This window comes from Pseudorasbora parva, chromosome 11, assembly GCF_024679245.1.
Source record: "Pseudorasbora parva isolate DD20220531a chromosome 11, ASM2467924v1, whole genome shotgun sequence".
Lineage (NCBI taxonomy): Eukaryota > Metazoa > Chordata > Actinopteri > Cypriniformes > Gobionidae > Pseudorasbora > Pseudorasbora parva.
In genome coordinates this window covers 9492557-9517959 of record NC_090182.1, presented here as the reverse complement: position 1 = coordinate 9517959, position 25403 = coordinate 9492557, and the positions used below count along the sequence as shown (strand labels likewise).

At 38.7% G+C, this 25403-nt stretch overlaps 1 protein-coding gene across 1 annotated transcript in view; it reads left to right on the top strand.

The window, feature by feature from the left end:
- LOC137092637 (uncharacterized) overlaps positions 1-25403 on the top strand; it is a 66711-nt gene that overhangs the window by 22663 nt on the left and 18645 nt on the right. Inside the window, exons 4-7 of the mRNA XM_067456979.1 lie at positions 2287-2358; positions 2676-2780; positions 6388-6468; positions 7688-7845. Coding sequence (XP_067313080.1) covers positions 2287-2358; positions 2676-2780; positions 6388-6468; positions 7688-7845 — 416 coding nt within the window. The remainder of the gene's footprint in view (positions 1-2286; positions 2359-2675; positions 2781-6387; positions 6469-7687; positions 7846-25403) is intronic.

The following is a 25403-nucleotide window of genomic DNA, read 5'->3' as shown; positions in this document are numbered from 1 at the left end:
TTTAGAAATCACTTCTTTTTTATTGTATTTGCACATTCCATACTTGCCCAACTTTTTCTGATTTGGGGTTGTATTTACAATTACAGCAAAAATACTGTACAAAACAGCTGCATGATAAGATGCACATTTGTTGAATGAGAAGAACAGTGCACTTATTCCTCACCTGCGCTGTTATGCTCATCTGCTGAAGTCTCATAATTGTAAGACTTTTTTTTTTAATGACTGCTTATTTCGGTATATACATTAATTTAGTTTTTTCTATTTTTTACAGAAAAAAACTGTAAAATATTAATCAAATTTATGTCAAAATACAGAAATTTCCTCTTACAAAACAGGAATTTGATGTAATACCAAAATACAAGCAATTCCTGTAAATGTAATAGTCATAAATGTAAATGTATAAAATTTAAATTACAGCAAATAATCTGTATTGGTGTTTGATGCTAGTGTTTTTCTTCTTAGTGTGTTCTGAGTGACAGTGTGTGTTATCTCAGTGAGGGTTGTGTATAGTGAAAATAGTTGAGCATCTGTGTTTATGATGTCACTTCAGATAAACTGAGGTCAGATGTTTCAATAAAATCAGATCAGTCTGATTTATTTCTTCTGTGTGTGTGCGTGTGCGTGTACGTGTGTGTGTGCGTGTGTGTGTGTGTGTGTGTTCTTCAGGTATGGAGTTTACCTGCAGGTTTAATCAGACAGATCCCTGTTACGCAGCTCTGGGACACACACTCAATCTGCTGATGGTGGACACTCGTAAAGATGACCTGACAATAAAAAAGAGAATAAACAACACAGATGATTCAGTTTGTAGAGTAAAGAATGGCAGGATCAGGGAGAGTGAATGTGATCTTTTTAAGAACAGATCTGAAGTGACATTCATTAATGGGACTCTGATAATAAAGCCTGTGATCAGAGCATATTCAGGGAATTACACTTTTGTAGATCTTCAGGGCTCAGACGGCAGAGAAACATCTGCAGATCTTCAAGTGAATGTTGAAGGTACAGTAACTCTCTCATCAGACTCTTTACAATCTCATGATCTCCATAGATCTCACTCTCATGAAAATGAATGAGTGGGATCTCTGTGAAGGTTATTTATTTATTTATTTGTTTGTTTGTTTATGTGTTTGTTTGTTTGTTTGTTTATTTACTCATTTATTTATTTATATTTAGGCAAAAGTATCTGCACTTTCCATGTACCGGTACTAAGAATATTTTCAGAATTAAAAACTAATGTTTTAAAGTAGCATGTGATAGCATTTCAAACAGTATAATTTGCTATTGTTGACACATGACTAACCTATGCTGCATGTTTAAATTTAGCTTGTTTAACCTTTGAATTTGACTCTAGTTACATAATGAATTTTGTGACTAATGCCATGTGTCCGTCCCTCCAGCTCCTATTGGCTCAGTGAACGTGTCATTCAGCTGCTCCTCCAATGGGGTGAAGACAGTGTCCTGCTCCTCTGATGGGGATCAGCTCATCTACAGCTGGACTCTGAATGGAGATCCACTGATGGGTAGAAACGCCAACATTCAGCTGAATGAGACAACTGATGGAGAAATCAGCTGCAGTGTGGAGAACCACGTCAGTCACAGACAGAAGAACATTAGTGTAAACTGTCCTGGTGAGCTTTTAACACATGAATGTCCATATATTTGCTAAGCAACAGCAACAAGAGTAATGCGGATGAGTGAATCTCACAAAACCTGTCAGGAACAGTACACTCCCTAAATGTTCTTTATTGTAATGTTCTAGAATTTTTTTTTTTTTTTTTTTTTTTTTTTTGCAAACACAAACAATTGATTCGTTTTACTGCAATTGCATGATACATTTTGTGTACAATTGGGATTTTATTTAACATAATTTAAAGACAGATAAATACTACAATTGCATACATTACAATTTCATAATATATATTTTATAACTGTTATATTAATAATAATTATTAATTATTATTATTATTATAATAGTTGCAGTAATGAGAATTTGTCTTTTTTCTTGTTTTGAGTTGTCTTGTAAATGTCACAATATAAATTGTTTTATTGTCCCTAGAAACAGGCAGTGAAACACTGCCAAATATTACTTGCTATTTACAGTTTCTTGTTTTGATTTTTAAGTAAAATGTGACCTTGAAAGGTTTTCTGAGATTCAGACAAATTGATTCCCTTATTGACCAATGACTCTTCAGAATGATTACTCAGCAGTAGTTTGTGTTGACGTGTTTTCGGTGAATTGGTTGATAGCGATAATGCAGGTGATTCTGCAGTGATGTTTTATTACAGGATCAACTACTGCCGCTGTGACCTCTAGTTTGACCTCTACACTGACCAATAGCACACCGATATCCAAACATGGTACGAGTTTCTCATCTGCTGGTATGAATTTCACCTCCCCTCTGAACTCTGGAGCATTTCCTTCATGGATGTGTGAGTTTTGAGCTACAGCACTTTCTGCAAATTACAAATAAACCTAACAATAATGATGGCAAAGAGAGGGGCCGCAGGCTGTTCTGTAGCTAAAATGATATTTAAACTAATTTAATCTGCTGTTAATTGCATTTAGTTGTAAAAGTTCTTAAATTCTTGTTGCTGTTGCAGTTGATTTGAATGAACTTTTAGAATCAGTATTGGAGTTAGTTTTTAAATGATCTTGTGTTTCCTTCTTTCATTAGTAAGATACTCTCTGATTGCTTTGGGCTGTGTTGCGCTGATCCTGATTCTGCTGTTCATCCCTGTATGTCACTTTTACATGAGGAAACAGCGCAAGTCGACACCAGGTCAGTTCATTTTAACCCTCACGAGTCTGAGCTGTTTTTGGGCCCTTTAGAAGTTTTGACATGCTCTGACATTTGTGCTTTTTTCAGTTGCTTATAAACACAATAATGGCAATAAGTAATTACGCTGTATTCAACACAAACTGTGCGACCATAATCTGTGAGCAACATGTACAGTCTTGTTCAAAATAATAGCAGTACAATGTGACTAACCAGAATAATCAAGGTTTTTAGTATATTTTTTATTGCTACGTGGCAAACAAGTTACCAGTAGGTTCAGTAGATTGTCAGAAAAAAAACAAGACCCAGCATTCATGATATGCACGCTCTTAAGGCTGTGCAATTGGGCAATTAGTTGAAAGGGGTGTGTTCAAAAAAATAGCAGTGTCTACCTTTGACTGTACAAACTCAAAACTATTTTGTACAAACATTTTTTTTTTCTGGGATTTAGCAATCCTGTGAATCACTAAACTAATATTTAGTTGTATGACCACAGTTTTTTAAAACTGCTTGACATCTGTGTGGCATGGAGTCAACCAACTTGTGGCACCTCTCAGCTGTTATTCCACTCCATGATTCTTTAACAACATTCCACAATTCATTCACATTTCTTGGTTTTGCTTCAGAAACAGCATTTTTGATATCACCCCACAAGTTCTCAATTGGATTAAGGTCTGGAGATTGGGCTGGCCACTCCATTACATTAATTTTGTTGGTTTGGAACCAAGACTTTGCCCGTTTACTAGTGTGTTTTGGGTCATTGTCTTGTTGAAACAACCGTTTCAAGGGCATGTCCTCTTCAGCATAGGGCAACATGACCTCTTCAAGTATTTTAACATATGCAAACTGATCCATGATCCCTGGTATGCGATAAATAGGCCCAACACCATAGTAGGAGAAACAAGCCCATATCATGATGCTTGCACCTCCATGCTTCACTGTCTTCACTGTGTACTGTGGCTTGAATTCAGAGTTTGGGGGTAGTCTCACAAACTGCCTGTGGCCCTTGGACCCAAAAAGAACAATTTTACTCTCATCCGTCCACAAAATGTTCCTCCATTTCTCTTTAGGCCAGTTGATGTGTTCTTTGGCAAATTGTAACCTCTTCTGCACATGCCTTTTTTTTAACAGAGGGACTTTGCGGGGGATTCTTGAAAATAGATTAGCTTCACACAGACGTCTTCTAACTGTCACAGTACTTACAGGTAACTCCAGACTGTCTTTGATCATCCTGGAGGTGATCATTGGCTGAGCCTTTGCCATTCTGGTTATTCTTCTATCCATTTTGATGGTTGTCTTCCGTTTTCTTCCACGTCTCTCTGGTTTTGCTCTCCATTTTAAGGCATTGGAGATCATTTTAGCTGAACAGCCTATCATTTTTTGCACCTCTTTATAGGTTTTCCCCTCTCTAATCAACTTTTTAATCAAAGTACGCTGTTCTTCTGAACAATGTCTTGAACGACCCATTTTCCTCAGCTTTCAAATGCATGTTCAACAAGTGTTGGCTTCATCCTTAAATAGGGGCCACCTGATTCACACCTGTTTCTTCACAAAATTGATGACCTCAGTGATTGAATGCCACTGCTATTTTTTTGAACACACCCCTTTCAACTAATTAAACTAATTGCCCAATTGCACAGCCTTAAGAGCGTGCATATCATGAATGCTGGGTTTCATTTGTTTTCTGAGAATCTACTGAACCTACTGGTAACTTGTTTACCACGTAGCAAAAAAAAATATATATACTAAAAACCTTGATTATTCTGGTTAGTCACATTGTACTGCTATTATTTTGAACAAGACTGTATATATGCTTGTATTTTTGACAGAATAATGTTTATGCTTGAGTTTTGAAAAAACTAAAAAATGTGTTTTTAAATTAAGGTTTTAAGATTAAGATATGCGGCCACAAGACTTTTGAGTTTCTAGTCTGTGTCAGTACAGTAAGGTTAAAGAAATGTAATGCTGTAGCTGCAAACAGAGCCAAATGTATCGGATAAGTTAGGAATAATTGATTCCGTGCCATTGAACTATTAAAAAATGAATGCACACCCGAGGTGGTAATGCAGTCTTGATGCAAATTATTCTAACAATTCAACAGCCTGGAGTCGATTATTCCGCTTATACTACAGTTACCGCACCTCAAAACATTGTTCAGATTATTTATTTCAATACATTTGTCAGGTTTTGATGTTAGAACACTCGTGTGCGGGACTAATTTCTTACACATACAAACCCAAGATTCCATTGCTAATTCCAAAACGTAATTTCAAGTTAGTAACCGAATTCAGCCTATGATAGCAGACTAATGGAGTTATATTATTAGAGAGTTAGAGAGAGCGTGTGTCATGTGAATGACCTCAGTCTGTGTGTCTCTTCCAAGTGTTCAGCAGCAGCGTCTACTAATACGAAACCGTAAGAATGGTGCCTTTATTTCCTTGCTAGTGAGAAATGTTGTGTAGCTTTTGAACTATTTTACTGATAAAATCGTCAGAACGGCGCTGAAAACCTGTTTCTGCACTGTATGTGTGTGCGATTCTGGGAGAGCAGATAGAGCAGGAGAAAGAGTATGTGCTTTTCATACATAATAAAACTTAATTTTGTGGCAAAAATCATGGAAATAATTTGTCATTTGTATCCTGTTGTTTACTATGTTTATTTGTTTGGTCAGCGCCGTTGTGGGTTTTGGCTCTTTTGCTGTTCAGTTTTGAAATAACTGAAATCATTTGGCGAAGTGATATGTAAAGTGGTAAAGACCTGCCTGGAACTACTTTTGCCATGCTTTCCTGAAAATAATTGCACAACTTAGAACATTGCCAACTAGGGCTGGGATAAACGATTATTTTTTAAACGATTAATCTAGCGATTATTTTTTCGATGCATCGATTAATCGATTAAACAACATGTTAACAGGTTGGAGTTTGCACACTGCCTGTGACGCGCGGAAAACGCGTGCATGCTGGAAATAGAAGAGCGCCTATTTTTCACGCGTGTTGGGAGCGTCTCCAGGCAAAATAGAATAGGAAAAGATGTTTATATATCATTTTGACACGAATACATATTATTAAATTACATTTTCATGTTTGAAAGTCTGTAGGTTTACATAAATGCAGATATAGGCCTAATTGTAATAATAAAAAACGTCAATTATCGATTTTGAAATGTTGCAACTGTCAATACAGAACGAAATATTATATAGCCTATTTTGCCGTCAATACCATAGATATGTGGCTACTCCCGACGTTGTCTTTGCTGTATCAGTAGGCTATATATGTTTAACATTAGGAATAGGGCTTCCCTCCGCATCGTTAATGCACACCCTGTCTAAGAATTATTGGAGGTTTATTAAGCATTTGTTAGAGTTTATAGGAAGGTACTTTTTACATGTAAATTACTCTGAATACACTCATATATTTACGAAAGGTTTATGAATGAGGGCCAATAAACCTACTGGTGGAGAAGATTCTGACCTCACCTTCCTGTTGATGTGATGTCAAAAACTTTTAAACGGCACGAGGATTATCTGTTATAGATGCTAGTTTTGAAGCTTGTTAATGATTGAAAAAACAGATTAGAGTTTGTCTGTGGCTAATGATTTTTTTCTCATCAGCCCCCGCTGGAGACACGGAGCTTGTTTATGCTCAGATCTCTCATGAGAATCACAACAAAAAGAGTGAAAAGAAGAAATCAGGTAAGAACATGTCAGTTACAGTTAAGAGAAACTCACTAAAACCACATCATTTACAGACAAATACAACACAAGGATCGATCGGCATATGTTTTTTTAGTCATGCACTGCAGCTGCCTAAAACTTAAAGGTCGTGTCGAAATCCCTCATGTCGTTCGACAGCTGTAAGACCTCAGCTCATCTTCCAAATACGAACACAAATTAAGATATTTTTGTTGAAATCCAAAGGCTCAGACTTGAGTTTGATGGAGCTTGAGTTTGTTGCTCTCTCAGGAAAAAAGGTACAGTGCTGTCACTGGGGCGGTACTCTAAGGTACAAAAGTGAAAAGGCACATCTTTGGACCTAACTAACCCCTAAATGGTTCATATTAGTACATTAAAAGGTACATATCAGTACTTTAAGAGTGCGAATTAGTACCTTAAAGGTACATATTAGTACCTTTTCGGTTTTGTACCTTGAGGTACCGCCCCAGTGACAGAAATGTACCTTTTTTTCTGACAGTGTGCCCAGCCCTATTTGTTTGAAATGGAAGAGAGATCATCTCTCACCTACGCTTAAGATACGCCTAAAGGCCAAAGTATACTTTGATTTTGTATGCGTATGCGAGCATACATGCAAGTTTTAAATATGGATATTTTTTCTCACAAACACATCGCTTTGCTTCAGAAGGCCTTTATTAACCTTCTGGAGCCATGTGGAGCACTTTTATGACGGATAGATGCACTTTTATGGACTTCAAAACAGAATAAGCCATTCACTGCCATTTTAAAGCTTGGAAGAGCCAGGATATTTTTTTATATAACTCAGATTGTATTTATCTGAAAGAAGAATGTCATATACACCTAGAGTGACTTGAGGTTGAGTACATTTTTGGGTGGACTCTCCCTTTAAGAAGAATACGTTTGTTGTTTTCAAATGTTTTAATTTGTAAACCGCAATGGAAGGTTTTGGTCGTGGGTCTCTTTGGAAACACCAGCATTAGAAACAAAAGTTTAGACCTCTATTATAGAGGAAAAATATCATGTAAACTATAGTTCATATTATAGTGAGTAGCTGAGCTCCATTTTTGATGGGTGGGGTGCATACTACAATTGTTTGTTTGTTTTTTCACTTTTTTTTTTTGTGCTACTTTCTTAGTAAAATGGTTTCTCTACTGAAAAGCATTTGTTTGTGGTAGACTAACAGTCTCGTTCTGACACCATTTCTCGTTTCTGTCAACAGAATCACTCCCGGCTGTTGATGTGGAATATGCTGCGGTCGGGCCGCAGACACAGAGGAAGGAGAGAAAAGAGGAAGAAGTTCAATACGGAGAGGTTACGTTCACTCCACACAACTTAAATGCTCGCCAGGAGCCGAAGGAGGATTGTTTGTACTCTCAGGTACAGAGACGCTAGTTTCGCAACAAAAGTGTAAATGATGGCCTTGTGTGCGTTTATGTTCACTTTGGGAGTTTTACAGTTTACATAAAACATATTCATGGAGTATCGAAGAAAATATTTTTTAACTTCTTTTGTTTGACATGTTAATCATGCATATTAATGATGGTATTGTATTTGATATTGTGTGTCGTGTTATGGACTATCCAAGCTAACAAAACATGTTCTAAGATAAGTTCTTTTAAAGTTATAAAAATTGATTTCTGGATGTTCTCTGATTGTTCAAAATGTCTGTTGTTTTTTTCATTCCATTTCACCATTTTGCAAACATTACGGGAATGTTACTTTGTTTTGAATGGTATCTAAACATTATGAAACCAGAAGTAACATTTTAAAAATGGATTAGCTTGATTGAGTGTGAGCTTTAACATAATATGGGCTGAAATGTGAGATATTGAGAAACCGAGCTAAAGGAAGAAAAGAGGAAGCCAAATGTGTCATTTTCCAGTAGACTATTTTTCTTTCTTTTTTTCCCAGTAGACTGTTTTTAGTGCTTCATGAATTGTGCTATCTGAGGCTGTGACAGTAAAACAATGAAGGAAAGTAAACTTTTTATTATGAATCTCAAAGAGGTGATCTGTTGTTCACAATAACTCGAAAATACAGCAATTGTTTTGTATATTTACAGTTAAAATATGTATTTCTCGATTCTCATTTTTATAAACCAATATTGATTCTTAAATCCAGGAGTCATTAGTCCATCCTGTTTTCAGTTGATGAATGAACACAACTTTTTAGAGCCCCTCCCATCAAAAAAACAAAAATTGCAATTAAGCTTTGTGCTTTTACTTTTGAAATAAAGGGGGAAAAAAGTCTCAAGTGTTCACAAAAAGATGCATCTTTAGCGGTCTCCTGAAAATGGTTGGAGTTAGTCAGGTTATTCCACCTGCATGGAACAGTCCAGGTAAAGGTCTGTGAAAGTGATTTTCTTTGAGATGGCGCCACAATGCGCCATTCGCCTTCAGAGCGCACGTTTCTGGATGGCGTATAAATCTAAAGCAGTGAGTTTAGGTGTAGGGCTGCAGAACCAGTTGTTGGTTTGTAAGCAAACATTGATGCCAGTGGCTGGAACATGAGCTTGGATGAGTTGTGTAGCATGTTCTGATAGAAATGGCCTGATCATCCCAATGCTGTACAAGGCAAATCTGCAAGATCAACCAGTTCTAGCAATGTGGTCTGTGAAGTTAAACTCACAGGGCTGGCTGAAACCACGAGCACTTCCTTTTTGGCGAGGTTGAGTTGAAGGTAAATGTCTTCCAGGTGAAGCTTGGATATTTGAGCAGCTACCGACTGATCATCCGCTGGAATGAAGGGTAGAGAGATGTGTCAGGACAGCAGTGATAAGAAAAGCATGTTTCTGAATGATTCTAGTTACAATTACAGCAAAAATACTGTACAAAACAGCTGCATGATAAGATGCACATTTGTTGAATGAGAAGAACAGTGCACTTATTCCTCACCTGCGCTGTAATGCTCATCTGCTGTAGTCTCCAGTCTTTCCACATTACCTGAAATCACAAAAAAAACTAAAATAAATAAATAATACAAATAAACGAGCAGCGATGACGGGCCCAAGCCGGTGGCACCACAAGCAAATTGTGCAAGACAGGCAATATGCATTTAAACAGGAGAGTATTTTAAAATCGCTCAAATATGCCACATTTACCGCAGCAGCTGGTGCGGCTATGACCCCAAGCCACACCCATGATGTAATTTAAATATAGATGAATTCTAATGTAATATGATATATTAGGTAATTTTCAAATATGTGTAAAGTCCAGAAGGCCAGTATTTAATTCATGGTCTTATTTTATTAACACAATTATTAAACTAATTATATAAAACTATATTGTTAGTGCCCTACAAATGAAGTTGGATTCACCACATTAACTGCAGCAGTTGGTGCTGCTATGACAACCAACCACAACAGTCACATCTATGAGATCAATTAAATTTAATGAATCAATTTCATGTCAGATGATGTCACATCAATTTCAAATGAGCGCAGAATACCGTCCGAATGGTGATATTGTATTATCCTAACACTTCTCTTCATGTCTTTTTGACCTACCTTAGCTATTTACAATCTTATGCAATTAAGCATGCTTTAATTTCAATATTTGTAGCATCCAATAAAAAATGTTAATTACAAAATTAATTACAAAATGACCAATTGGAGCCAAATCACAGAAACTGCAGCAATGATTTTAATATTAGTGTCAGGTAAGCATAAGATGCGCGTCTAAATTTTATGGAAGTTTATTATAAACTTTATTATAAAATGTACTTAGACTGACTGGGTAAATACTGTGCGGTATTGTAAGCAGATGCACTCAGAATATGCATTTTATTATGTTCGTATTTTAGTCTCGTCTGCTTTCCTGTAACGTTAGGCCTAGTTCATAGTTTTAAAAGAGACTGGGATAATGGCAGTAAGTTTTACTACCACATACATTTTTTTTTAAATCTTTATGAATAATGTTAACGTTTAATCTTTCTTGTTTAAAACAGATGGAAAATTGAAATAGGCCTGCTGCGATGTTCAGTGTTTTACTCTTAACACCAGTTATGTGACTGAACACCGATTCAAAATGCTAACAATAGCTACCACGAACTGTAGTATGTATTACTAACTGACACTTAACCAGCAGCAAATTTGAATCTGCATCACACACACACACACACACACACACACACACACACACAGCTGTGCATTTGCAACCCAATTTGGAAAACCATAAAATGTCCATGAATAATAGATGTGGTTCCGAAGCATAAATCTTTGAATCTTTGTTTTGAAATGGCCCATAATATAACGCCTGTTTCACACCGCAAGCGTGAGCAGCGTGTGAGCAGCACTTCAGCGTAACTACACCTGACTGCAGCTGCAGACCCGCACTGGAACCGTTGGTGTTGGTGCAGGGGCTCCCACAATGATAGAGCATATAGCTGTCTGAGTATTAAATACTAAACTAAAATAAATTATATTTTCTGGCTAGTTTACTTTACTTTTTATAATACTTTCACCCAAACTGAATAATCAAAACAAGTTTAAATTGCTAAAATCTTCCACAGATATTTTTATTCTTCGTTTTCTTTTCTGACATACTCCAGTTATTGTTCAAATACACTACACGTGCTTCCTGTGTGCATTTTAGGCACTTTTTGTGTGAAATTACATTTATTTTGTCCTTTAAAAGTGTGCTTTCACTTTAATTGAGCGTCAGGAGCGCAGCAAAAATAGGCTCGCGGCCGCTTCACTGCTGCTCACGCGCTGCTCCTGCTCCCGCTCCCGGTGTGAATGCACTTATTAGCTGTGTCTCATTTCAGAAGGCTGCGTCCTCCGGAGGTCGCATTTGAAGGGTGCATACGTCATAAGGCCGTCTCATTTCAAAAAAGTGAGTAGGACTCTCCAAACGCGCCCTTCGAATGCGTCCTTCTTTCAGAGGATTTCGGAGTGTGCATGAGGTGTAGCCTTCGCGGCTGGAGATAACCATAATTCTTTGCGTCGCTGTTAACAACCGTCATAAATATTTTTTTATATTATATGAAAAAACGGCACCACTGCCAGATATACATGCGAGCGTAGGTGTGGTGTTTAAAATGTAAGTTCAAGCTTGTTTTTATTTTTAAGCTCTATTACCTCAAACAGATGATTGTGGTTAACAGGATTACAACGCTTTAGTGCTTTTTAAACGTTTAGAACCGTACATTTCTGTCAAGACAAGAAACATTTCATAGTCATTTTCAAGTTATAAATAATTTTCATTCATATAACTGGCGTGAGAGCCCAACGAGGCTGAACGTGTTGGCATAGCAATGTGATACTTCCTGCCTGTGTACCCTACGAAGGACATCTCGTTTAATTCTGATTGAGGACACTCCGTATACTGCATCCTACACAGGACGTGTCCTCCGGAGGACGCAGCCTTCGAAATTTAACGAAATGATACACATAACATGGGCGCCGAAAAAAATACGCGCTGCTCACGCGCCGCCCACGCTTGCGGTGTGAAACGGCCGTAAGTCTTATTTAGTTGTTGTTGTTTTTTGCACACAAATCTATTCTCGTCGCTTCATAAAATGATTGTAGAGCCACTGTAGTGAGATGGGCTTTGTAACGCCGTCTTTAGTGCCTTTATGGGTCTTGAGAGAGAAAATGGCATTTTTGTCAATGAAGGCCTGTCTGAGCCATCAGATTTCAACAAAAATATCTTCATTTGTGTTCTGAAGATTAACAGAGGTCACACAGGTGTCGAACGACATTAGGGTAAGAATTTTCCTTTTTGGGTGAACTAACCCTTTAACTGTTGTATGAACAAGTTTAAAGCATGTCTAACATTTGCCTTTGCCTGTCTGGAGTGAGCTGAAGTTGTCATAGTTTTATTAATATGGCTCATGTTGTTTCGTAAGGTTTACAGAAAAGTGTTTCCTAACTTCCTCAAGTACAGAGAGCAGAGGAAATGTCTAAAGCTTCACTCACACTGATTCGGTTAAAATGCTGTTGTTGTCCAGTACACCAGCTAAACTTTTCAAAAACTCTAGCTTGAATGCACAGTTGCTTTGGACACAAGCATCTTCCAATGGCAGAAATCTAAATGCACTCAACTCTCATTGAATATTAGTTAAAAATTACATTAATTAAAATAAATTGATTTTTATTATAAAATGTATTTAATTGATATTATCGTCCAGATCTTTAACTTGGATATATAGCATATCCACCTGTATCCACATATATACAGTAGGCTACACTCATGTAAAGTGATATATAGGCCCTAGAAAAGTTATTCAGAAACATGTTTTATGCAGAAACATGTTAATCAAGGAATGATTAACCTCGCTTGTTTGGCTGAATTGTTCTGTTTTTGTTTATTTATTTTATTTATTTTATTTTTCCTTTTTAATTTGGGGGTCAGTACATGTACATGTTTGATGTTTAAGAACATATTCTGATACGCATTTATAAGTTTACACGCTGTATTACATATATTTGATATATAATACATTTTTTACCCTTTTTTAAATATTGTGTTTTATTTTCATTATACATTTTGTAAGTGAGAATAATGATAAAAATAAAGTATATATAAAATAAATAATAATAATAAACAAACCGATATATACTATTTGTGACCCTGGACCCCAAACCTAAAAAACACACACAATTTTTTTTTGTTGAGATCACCTCAAAGTTTGTTTGAAATTGCATTTGAACCCAGTCAGTGTGAGCGACGATTTAGACATCTCTGCTCTCTGTACTTGAGGAACTGAAAATATCTGATGTATGATTAAATGTTTTTTTTAGGATGGGACAATATTTAGCTGATGTACAACTATTTAAAAATCTGGAAACTTGAGGGAGTTGAGAAAATTGCCTTTAAATTTGTCCTTAGCAATGCATATTACTACTAATAATATATATATATATTTATGAAAGGACATTTACAATATAGCTTCATGGAACATCTTTTCTTTATATCCTAATGATTTTTGGCATATATTGTGAGTATCTATTGTGAATATCCTAATTCAATCATTTTGACCGGTACAATGTATTGTTTTATTGTCACAAATATACCCGTTATTGCTGGTTTTGTGGTCCAGGGTTACATATAGCAAATCTCACCTTCTTGATTGCTTATATAATTGCAATGTGACTATAAGGGATGAAGATATTATATTATAAACTTCAACATTATGATTTTCTGTGAAGCTTCTTTGAAACAGTCTATTGTGAAAAGCACAATATATAAAAAAAAAAGACTTGACATGTATAGTGTCAGTGTGAACACCTCTTAAAATCAATCTAATTCGATCCACATTCACTTTTATCCATAATGATTGAGAGCATATTTGTTAGTACTGTATGTAAGAGTTCTGGCACATTGTGTAAGGTCTGTTCCTTCAGCTCGAGATTTGTTTATGAATGTACGGTTTGTTAAGCCGTTTTTTTAGCGGAACTGTAAATTTATATCGCTTTGTCTTTAACCATTTGAGGTGTTGAGTTGGGAAATGTTTTCATGGGCTTCAGAAAGCTGATGGTCTGATTGTGGATTTCTTAAATGTGGTTTCTTGCTCATATCACATGATTTCCTACATGTGATACGAAACATCTCCTTCCTTGAACACTGTGTGCAATAACATATCTGTTGTGTGTGTAATAATTTGAGACATTTCATATATATCACAGGCTTTAAAACTGTTTGATTATTAAATATAGAATTATTTTATTTATATATATATATTTATATATTTAGCTTGGGTGTATTTTCAATGAATTAATAGATTTAAATGATTATTATATTTGTTAGTGTAAAAATGTCTAACAAGAAGTGGTCAAAAACAGTAATATCTGTCATCAGATGGAGCATGTTTTTGATGTGCGGTTAAAGGGATGGAGATGCCGTTGCATCTTCATTTTTCCACCACAGGGTCACTTTAAAACATCCACACAGCTAATGATTAATGTGCATGCGAACTCGACACAGTATATCAAACTGCTGTTATCTACATAGCTGTAAACAAACTTTCACAAGAAAATGGGAAAGGAAATAAAGGATATTTAGAGGAAATATTCAGCCAATTGACCAGACGAGCGTTTTACTTTGTACAGTTTCTTCTCGTTTCATGCTCCTGTGGTGTGTTTTTTCACTTTTCAAAATAGTTGTGAAATAGCATGTTAGGTGTTAACTTTGGTTATTATGTTAAATGCTTATGTTTGGTTCCTCAATAAAGATACTGTTTGAAACCAAATTGTTCTCTTTATTTGGTGAGTGAGATTCGGCAGTGATCGGCTGAATCTGCGTAAACACCAAGAAACTCAAGTAAGGGTCAATTAGAAACCTTTATTATTTTAAAGTTTTCTAATTGACATTTGGAGGTCTCCAACAACAGGTTTACATGCATCAAAGGTCAAAAAACATTCATTTTCATTTTCTCATAACATATATTACACATCACCACAATGTTCAATGATTCTGGCCTCATTGGATGAGTCCGTCTCTCTAAATCCCTCCTTTCCACGAGCCTTCTCTGCTCTGCCCAGTCTGTTGTGATTGGTCTAAAGCATACAGCGGATTTTGGAAACAAACGGCCATTACCATAACTGATGTCTACACTATGGGTTGAAAGGAGGTTGTAATGTGGACTGTGAAAATAGAGGCTGTTGAAAACGGACACATTTTTAGTCATGTGATGCAGTCATATGACCAATTCAGCCAATATGGTGAACGACATTGTACAACAGTTCTTTTGGCTGCTCTCCTTTTTGACAGCCTTGTTAAAGATTAAAGGTGCACTATGTTGTATTTTTGTAGTAGAATATCCAAAAACCACTAGGCCAGTGTTATATATTCAGTTGAGTACTTACAATATCCCAAATGTTTCCAACTATTTGTAAATTTTGAGAAAATTGCTATTTTAACCAAGGACCTGGGATGTTTCAGCATAGCGTCTGATCGAGTCGCCTGTCAATTGCATCATATCTGCGTTACCCTCGGTTTTCGGATTTATTTGGCAGAAACGCTTTACTCTTAGTGAACAAGTGTCACAGCAGCCGCTGATCGAATGCACAGAGTGACGTCATAACATCATTTTAAACACACTTTAATTTGTCTAATATTATAAACAGAACTGCTTTACCTCATACTCATGATCGGAAAAGCAGAAATGGCTCCGGCGACTGTGTCCCATCATCATAAAAGTCCCGCTGCTCGCGAGCCGTGTGTTGCGTAACAATCGCTCCAGCGGCCTTGCTCAGCTCCCTCAACATTCGGTCCTGCTTTGCTTCATACTACAGTACCATTAATAACCGCATCCATCAACATGATTTATGTCTTATGTCCTATTTTCCACCGGCTGTGAGGTGAAGACCACATGTCCCAAGATGCTGCGTTTAAACTTGCCGTCATCAAACTACACCTTTGTTTTGAATAGGCACCCTCTAGCGGACAGAAAAGTTACATAGTGCACCTCTAATGTCAGTCTGTACATACCGCATTGCTTTTCTTCAAAGGAGATGGATGATTACGGATGATTTGGGGTGAGACCTGGATGCTACTGTGCGTGGTGCAATAACTCTGTGTGGAACTGTCGTACCCGAGGAGTGGCGTGACAACTTTAGGATGTCTAGAGATTTTCTGTATCACCTGAGTGAACTGTTACAACCTCACATTCAGGACCAGAAAACACGACTGAGATCACTGGTGGACATTGTTACAAAGGTTGCTATTTAAGCAACGAAGGGCTATTGCATTTCCCCTGGGTCTCAGGCATGTTTCACTTCCAATCACAGAACCAAAACTACAGACAATTGTCACAAACTTTAGGAAATTAACTTTACACTGAATGCCGCAGTGTCTATAAGCTATTGACGGCACGCATCGTAAATTAATCAGCCTTTACCAAACTCCACTGATTACTTTAGCAGAAAAGGCAAATTCTCCTTGAATGTACAGGCCACCTGTAATTTCAAGTACACATTCATGGACATTGTTATTATATGGCCTGGCAGCCTTCATGATGTCCACATACTTGCAAATTAAAAAATCAATACTTACTTGAGAGATGGACAAATTCCTTCTTGTCAAAAAGTAATTGTGGAGGGAGAAGGTGCTGTTCCTGTGTTTCTTCTTGGAGACCCATACCCCCTGCTGTCCTATGTTATTAGAGAGTATGCGAGTGGAGGTTCTTCTCCTCAGGAACAGTACTTAGGGTTGTCACTGTGAAAGTGCAGAACGGTGATTGAATGCTCCTTTGAACGTTGAAAAGCACGATTTGGAGCATTACGGAGGGCAATGGACATATCTGGATGATCGAGCCGGATCTCACGAAAATGCGTATAAATAGTACGAGTTTGCAATCTCGTGGAATGTATACGCCAAAATGAGTTTTGGCGTGCGTAAGGTACGCGGTTTTTCGCGTGCATATGAGACGCACTTTATGGCGTATTATACATACGAACCCACCACCCTAAACCTACCCAAGAGCGTGTCATATGCACGCCATAGAGTGCGTCTCATATGCACGCAAAAAACTCATTTTGGCGTATACATTCCACGAGATTGCAAACTCGTACTATTTATACGCATGACCATGAGATCGTGTTGGATGATCTTCTATTCCTCATCACTGCCTGTTTCGTTTTGCATAACTTTTGTGAAGCTAACAGAGAAATGATATCATACCGAAGTGCTGCAGCTGTCCAATACGACCACCAACACGGCATAATAATATCAGGACATAATGCAATGAAACATAAAGCTGTTAAGTTCTTTGAAGCATTTCAGATTATTACATAAAAAATTGCCACTTATTGTTATATTTCTCTGAATGAAAGAGTTAATCAAAAATCAGTTTGTTTGTTATTAAGCTTGTCTGATTTAATTATACATTCAGGCTGTGAACGTGATATAATGTCTAAAGTGCTTGGACTCCTGGAAAGTGTGTATGAATATAATGATTTATTTTGTAATTGTTTCGGACTTCAAGATATGCAGCAGGGGAAAAAGTTAGGCTACTTGGTAGTGGGCATTGAGGCTACTCGCCTTGATGCCAGGGGTGGGGATATCATCAAACGCCTTAAACAAAAGGATCTATTCCTTGAGGGCCAGCAGTTATCCAGGTCTCAATGAAGATTTTGACCACTCACCTTTTTTGTAATGGTTGTTGTAATGAGGTTTGTAGATGGGAAGGAAGGAGGCGGGAACCGGCGAACGCTCAACAAACATTTATTAAAAATAAATAAACAAAATGAAAGTAAAACCGCGGACAGCCCCTCACGGACGACTGCCCGCAAACACACACAAAATAAAACGTGGACAGCCCCTCACGGACGACTGCCCACAAACACATAAACAAAACATAACATAAAATTCCAGGCCTGGTCCTCTCTCCTCTTCCGCTGCCATGCTCCTCCTTTTATGCTCCCGTCACATGGCCGCGAGACGAGACCGGTGTGCCACGCAGCTGGCACTCGTTGACATTAATCACCGGCCCGCTCTCGCGGTCCCTCGCCCCGCTGCCTGTCACACCACATACCCCCATCGCCCCTCGCAGGCCGGGGGGCACTCCCGAGACGGCGCTCTACTCCCCCTCCCCCCCTCTCCCGGGGGGGCCGATCACGGCGGCCGCGGCACCTGGGGGTAAGGACAGAGAGGCGAGAGAAATGTAGACGGGAGCACGAGGAGCCCGCGGACGAGAGAGGGGAAAGAGGGAAAAGAGAGAAAGAGAAAAAAAAATTCTGGTCCGGTGTTCTGTCGATTTTTCCTACCTTGTCAGATTTTCCTACCGTAGCGCAAAATTATGGCTATATCTATCGATCCATCCTACCGCAACGAAAAATCCTACTGCATGTTAACGTAGGCCTATATGACTAATTTGCGTGAAATAATTCAGCGTAAATTTACCAAAGAATCCTATTGGGGGAAACTATTTTACAGTGCCCAAAAGGGTAGGATGATTTTACAGTGCAAAACGCCCCATCAGATTGTCATAATACCATTATGAAATAAACAGGTAGGATGATTTTACAGTGCAAAACGCCCCATCAGATTATCATACCATTATGAAATAAACAGGTAGGATGATTTTACAGTGCAAAACGCCCCATCAGATTGTCAAATAAACAGGTAGGATGATTTTACAGTGCAAAACGCCCCATCAGATTGTCATACCATTATGAAATAAACAGGTAGGATGATTTTACAGTGCAAAACGCCCCATCAGATTGTCATACCATTATGAAACCATGCATTAACCATGCATACCACTAACCATGCATACCAAATTTTTGGTATGAAAAATAAAAACATAACGTTAGTTGGCTTCGTAAGAAGAACGTGACCGTAAATATTTCTCGTTACAGCTAAGTTAGCCGTTGGTATAAAACATAGTAAGAAAAGCCCTGGAAAATGTATAAACTTACCTACTACATGTAGAAATTCAAGCGCAATTAATAAAAAATAAACAGAAACATTCATAAACTTACCTAGGCTAGCTATGAAATTCAAGCGCAATTAATACAAAATAAACAGAAACCTTCATAAACACCTACTGCATGCAGAAATTCAAGCGCAATTGATACAAAATAAACAGAAATATTCATAAACTTACCTACTACATGCAGAAATTCAAGCGCAATTAATAAAAAATAAACAAAAATAGTTCAAAACTTACCTTACACGAGCGCCAGCAGCACGAAATTATGGGCGTGATGGTCAGCGTGTAAAAAATGATGCAATATTGATGTGCGCATGCGCAGTTAGCCCCGGTAGGACAATCTGACGGGTAGGATGAAATGTCATGACACCTGTTCCCTGACACACTGCCGCTCGGTCATCACCAGCCGAGAGGCTCTTCCTCGCGGTGCTATGCGATGGTGCTGGACGCCCGGTGGACGGCCCGATCCTCCTCCGCCCCCTGGCGGCCGGCGGTGGCTCCTCCTATATATGCTCCCGCCACATGGCCGCGAGACGAGACCGGTGTGCCACGCAGCTGGCACTCATGAACGTTAATCACCGGCCCGCTCTCGCGGTCCCTCGCCCCGCTGCCTGTCACACCACAGTTGTCTTAGGCCTAGTCCACACGTACACGGGTATTTTTATTACCGGAGTTTTTCCTCCTCCGTTTTAAAAAACAATCGCGTCCACACAAGCACGGTTTTTTTAAAAAATCTGTCCACATGAGAACGCAAAACTACGCTATGATTGGCTGCCTGATTTCCACATGGGTCCCATTCACTGCACCGATGCACATTGCACTGACTGAGGGATGCCATGGGCTCAAGTGAAACACTTCCTACAAGTTCCTTTGCTTTGGACTCAGTGACAGGTAACTGTACAGGTACAGGGCCGAAGTGGACTGTATAGCTTCACACACTTGCTTTACTATTTTATGTTATTGCATTCTGGCGCCTTTGTTCTGCAATACAATGAAATAACTGAACATCTGTAGGATATACATGTGATAAGCGCTGTTAGTGGAGTCCACCGCATAGAATCGACTCACGTAAATCAAAAGGAGATGTGGAAAATTTGACGTCAAACAAAGGAGAGAACGGCGCGCACTTCAATTTAAAAAAGCGAAATCTCCGGTTTCACCATCTACACGACAACGCTGTAACCGGAGTTTCTAAAAATCTTCACCCTGGCCGGAGTTTTCAAAAAAGTCCGGTTTTAGTAACCGGATACAGCGTTTGCGTGTGGACGAACAGCCAAACCGCGTAGAAAAAGCTGCGGTTTTGAAAATACCCGTGTTCGTGTGGACAGGGCCTTAATAGGGACAGTGTATTGTTGTCCGTGAATGTTTACTATTCTTTGAATGTACTGTAATGCCCATAACATTTTTCTTCTGTCATTTTAGAACTATCTTGACAATGAATTCAGAAGTAAGATGGGTAACTAACCTATTCACATTTATTGACTTTAGGGACATAAATGTGTGGAGTACACAAGATGTTTGTATTGGTCCAATCTCTTATTTTACCTTGTATTTGTATGGTTTAACTTTTGGCATTAGCCATTATCTGAACTATTGCCTCTAGTGGCCAAAAGTTGTGTTCAAGTGCCAGAGTGGCACACCTGAAACCAATGCAACTATAAGTAGTGCTTGATCATGTCTCTTTGTTACCAACACCCTGATGAAGGCCAATGGGCCGATACGCTTTGGTGTTTTAATGTTTTAGCCCTACCAATAAAGGCTTTTTTACTTTTGCATCCTATTGAATGCCTGGACTTGGATTTTTTCCAAATTCTTTTTCAACATTTACCCTTCCAAGAGCACCAGAGGATGCAAGGGATTCCAGCAGCGCTCCAGTTCTCTTTTGTCAAGTAAGGCTACTTGTTGAGTTGTTGGCACGTCTCCCAGTCTATATTCTCGCTTGCTTTTGCAAATGTATACTCAAGTGTTACTGACAGCAACAACTCCACCTCACTGTCAGTGTAAGCGTTTTCAGATGTTTCAGTGTGGATGAGCAACTTATGGAAAACAATTGAAAACAATAGTGTGGATGTGGAGCGTTTTTTGACAAAAACTCCCTTTTCAAATTGATCCAGATTAGTGTAGCTGTAGCTTGAACTGCAGCTCCGTCTGGAGGCTTCCTAAAGCTCAGTGATTTTACAAGCAGTGAAGATATTAACAATGATATCAATTTTACATCAATCCCAACTAAAAAAAAAAAAAAAAACATCCTGTGCTTGATACTTTTTTGAAGCACATTTGGCACCAATTACAGCCTCAAGTCTTTTTTAGTATGAAGCTATAAGCTTGGCACACCTATTTTTGGGCAGTATCTCCCATTTTTCTTTTTAGGACCTCTCAAGCTCCATCAGGTTGGATGGGAGCGTCGGTGCACAGCCATTTTCTGATCTCTCCAAAGAAGTTCAGTCGAGTTCAAGTCTTGGCTCTGGCTGGGCCACTCACAGACATTCACAGAGTTGTCCCGTATCCATTACTTTATCTTGGCTGTGTACTTAGGGTTGTTGTCCTGTTGGAAGACAAAACATTTGCCCCAGTCTCAGAGCTCTCTGGAGCAGGTCTACATCAAGGATGTCTCAGTACATTGCTGCATTCATCTTTCCCTCAATCCTGACTAATCTCCCAGTTCCTGCCACTGAAAAACATCCCCACAGCATGATGCTGCCACCACCATGTTTGACTGTAGGGATGGTATTGAATGAATGAATGAACGAACAAACGAATGAATGAGGCATTTATATAGCGCTTTCATATGTTCTACTGTACACCCAAAGCACTTTACACTCATGACAGGGGTCTCTCCTTAACCCCCACCAGTGTGCAGCATCCACTTGGATTATGCAACGGCAGCCACAGTACAACGGCAACAGTGCGCTCACCACACCACAGGGTGATAGAGCCAATTCAGTGGATGAGGATTATTAGGAGGCCATGATTGGTAAATGCCAATTGAGAGAATTTGGCCAGAGCACTGGGGTTATACCACTACTCTTTACAAGAAGTGCCATGGGATTTTTAATGACCACAGAGAGTCGGGACCTCGGTTTAACGTCTCATCCAAAGGATGGTGGTCTTTGACAGTACAGTGTCCCCATCACTATACTGGGTGTTAGGACCCACACAGACCACAGGGTGAGCACCCCCTGCTGGCCTCACTAACACCTCTACCAGCAGCTCCTAGTTTTCCCAGTTGGTCTCCCATCCAGATACTGACCAGGCTCAGCCCTGCTTAGCTTCAGTGCGAAACCACTCTTGGGCTACACGGTGATATTGCTGCTGGCGCTATATTGGCCAAGTGATGATTGGGGCCTGGTTTTCCTCAGACATGACTCTTGCCATTCAGGCCAAAGATTTAAATTTTTTTCTCATTAGATCAGAGAATTTTGTTTCTCATGTTCTTATAGTCCTTCAGGTTGCCTATTTGCAAACTCCAGAAGGGCTGTCATGTGCCTTTTACTGAGAAGTGGCTTACGTATGGCCACTCTACCATACAGACCTGATTGGTGAAGAGCTGCAGAGATGGTTGTTCTTCTGGAAGGTTCTCCTATCTCCACAGAGAAACGTTGAAGCTCTGTCAGAGTGACCATCGGGTTCTTGGTCACCTTCCTGACTAAGGCCCTTCTCTCATGATTGCTCAGTTTGGACGGGCGGCCAGCTCTAGGAAGAGTCCTGGTTGTTCCAAACGTCTTTCATTTACAGATAATGGAGGCCACTTTCCTCATTAACCTTCGATGCTGCAGAAAGTTTGCTGTACCCTTCTCTAGATCTGTATCTCGATACAATCCTGTCTCGGAGGTCTAGAGACAATTCCTTGGACTTCATGGCTTGGTTTGTGCTCTGACATCCACTGTGGGACCTTAGTTGTGTGCCTTTCTAAATCATGTCCCATCAACTGTGTTTACCACAGGTTGACTCCAATCAGTGGAAATAGGCTGCAACTTAGCTCAATTTTTGACAAAGGCTGTGAATACTTATGTGATTTTCTTTTTTTTTCTTTTTTATAAATTAGTACAGATTTCAAACAGTTGTATAGAATTTGTATAGAATTAAGAAAAAATATATAGTACACTACATGAAAAGTAATTTTCAAAAATCCATAATAGGGGCTATTTAAAACATGAGCCGTACAGATGCAATTATTTGTTTCACTGAATCATGCACACTGATTCATTCACTAGAAAAGTATAAATAAAACGAGTACTATTTTTCTTCTTCTTTTTCTGAAACCTAAAAATATGTTTGTATGTCTATTACTTGTATCACACAAAATAAAAGTTATGTCATAATTTACTCACCCTTATGTCATTCCAAATCTGAATGACTTTTTTCTGATCATTACAAAAAAATAAGTTGTTTTTTGGACCCCATTGACTTTCATTGTATGAATGAAAACAGTTGAAACATTCAAAATATCAATTTTGTGTTCAACAGAAGAAAAATAATACTATTTTTGTGAATTTCTTACTCAAATATACTCTTGAAACTGAAGAAATAACTAATAGTACTCAATTGGGCAAAACAAAATCAGACTTTTATTAATCCTTATCATTTCCTTATACACACCTTAAAGGGGGGGTGAAACACTCAGTTTCAGTCAGTGTCATGTCAATCTTGAGTACCTATAGAGTAGCATTGCATCCTGCATATCTCCGAAAAGTCTTTATTTTTTTTATAATTATATAAGAAAGATGCGCTGTTCCGAGTCTTTCCGAAAAAAGCCGAGCGGGTGGGGGCGTGTCATGTGAGCGGAGCTAAATAATGACGTGTGCAGCAGCGCGCTGCTATTGTGTTGAGTGCGTCGAGTGCGTCGTAAAGCTGTGTCATCCCTAACAGCGGGGAAAAAACTTTATTCAAAATAAAAATATGTCTTTTAATCAGATACAGCCATACATCTATGATCCGGAATCAGACCCAGAGGCTGCAGTTGAACAGGAGCAGCAGCAAAAACGACTAGAGCAGGACGTCTCTATGTGGTACGATATACACTAACTATATAATATGCTTAGCGGCTTGTGTTATTTACATATTTATACTTGAATTATATCGTCGTATTTTTGTCGTTGAAGGTGTACATGTGGGAAGTGCAGTTGTGCACGTGTGTTTGTGTGTTTACGCGTGGTTTGTGTAGACAGGTTAAGTTAGTGTTTACATAGAAAGACACGGAATAGTAGCGCATTTGAATGAAGAAGCGTGCTTATTTAGTTCAACATATTTCCCCCCTCTTTGTGTATTGTTGAGTGCTTTTACAATACACAAACATAAAGTTACACATATAGTGGCCAGCTAAACAAATGTACACGCACTACACATCGCATGCTCCATTGATCAATTTCTATATATAGTAATATATATAGTAACTATACGTGATCATGTTTGGGCTACTTGATGAGCATAGACACAGACATTTGAAGCAGTCTAACTCACCGCCCGCGGTTCTAACGTTGGGACTGCTCCATCCTTCAGCATTAGGCTATTGGAAAATCCGGCGTCATGCTGGGCCTTGTTTATGAAACAGTCGGCACCGAAATGCAGCGAACAGATATAAACATTCGCGCAACTCAGTTGCTGATCCGGAAAAGCAAATTACATCCACTGTTGCCTTAACGCGGGGTTTTGGGGGAATCTGTGCAGGACTGTCTTGGTCTGGCAACCAAAAACGCACTTTTTGATGTCATTGTTAATTGTGCACATTACCTGTGCAGCGCAGCCTACGAGCGCTTTGATGGGCGTAGCCTGTTACTTTCGCTCTCTCCCTCTCTCTCTCTCTCTCACACGCTTCCGGTAGAATTGTCCGTAAGGCCCATACAAGGAAATTCCGCCCCCACTAACGTCAATGGGGACGCATGATCGCAAAAAACTTGCCGAAACTTATGACTAACCGGAAGTAGTATTTTTGACAAAGAAATACTCCCATCAAACGTCCACCTTAACTTTTGAAACTTTGTCCATGTTTAGTATGGGATTCCAAGTCTTTAACAGTGTAAAAAGATCAGTATGCATGAAACAGCATTTCACCCCCCCTTTAAAAGTTTGTAAACATTGCAAAGTTTCATGGTGGGCGGGGCTTAGCTTGAGGCAAAAAAGGCAAGCAATGTTGACAAGCGCATTTTTGGAGGGAATATTTTTTTTTTTACATGGATGCAGAAGAAGGTTTGGAACTGTCCAAATATGTACAGTCACTGACTCTGCAGGACTGTGACAGATATTTTTGTAAATGAATTATGAATTACTTCCATGTGGTTGGGGGAATTTTGTCAAGGCTTATTGTCTAATATAACCTACCGTTGGGCTAACTATGATTAGCAATGTGGATTATTTTAAGAGACAATTCAAAGGATGGCACACACATCTATCGCTGTATGTTTATTTAACATTTAAGCTAGCTAACGTTAGTGCGCTGAAGGTTGACGACTTTTCACCTAATAATAATATATTTTATTTATAACCTATAAAACAGAAACGTGCTGATTTGTACTAGATAAAACCAACACGCCAGTACATATGCCTATTATTTTACCTGATAT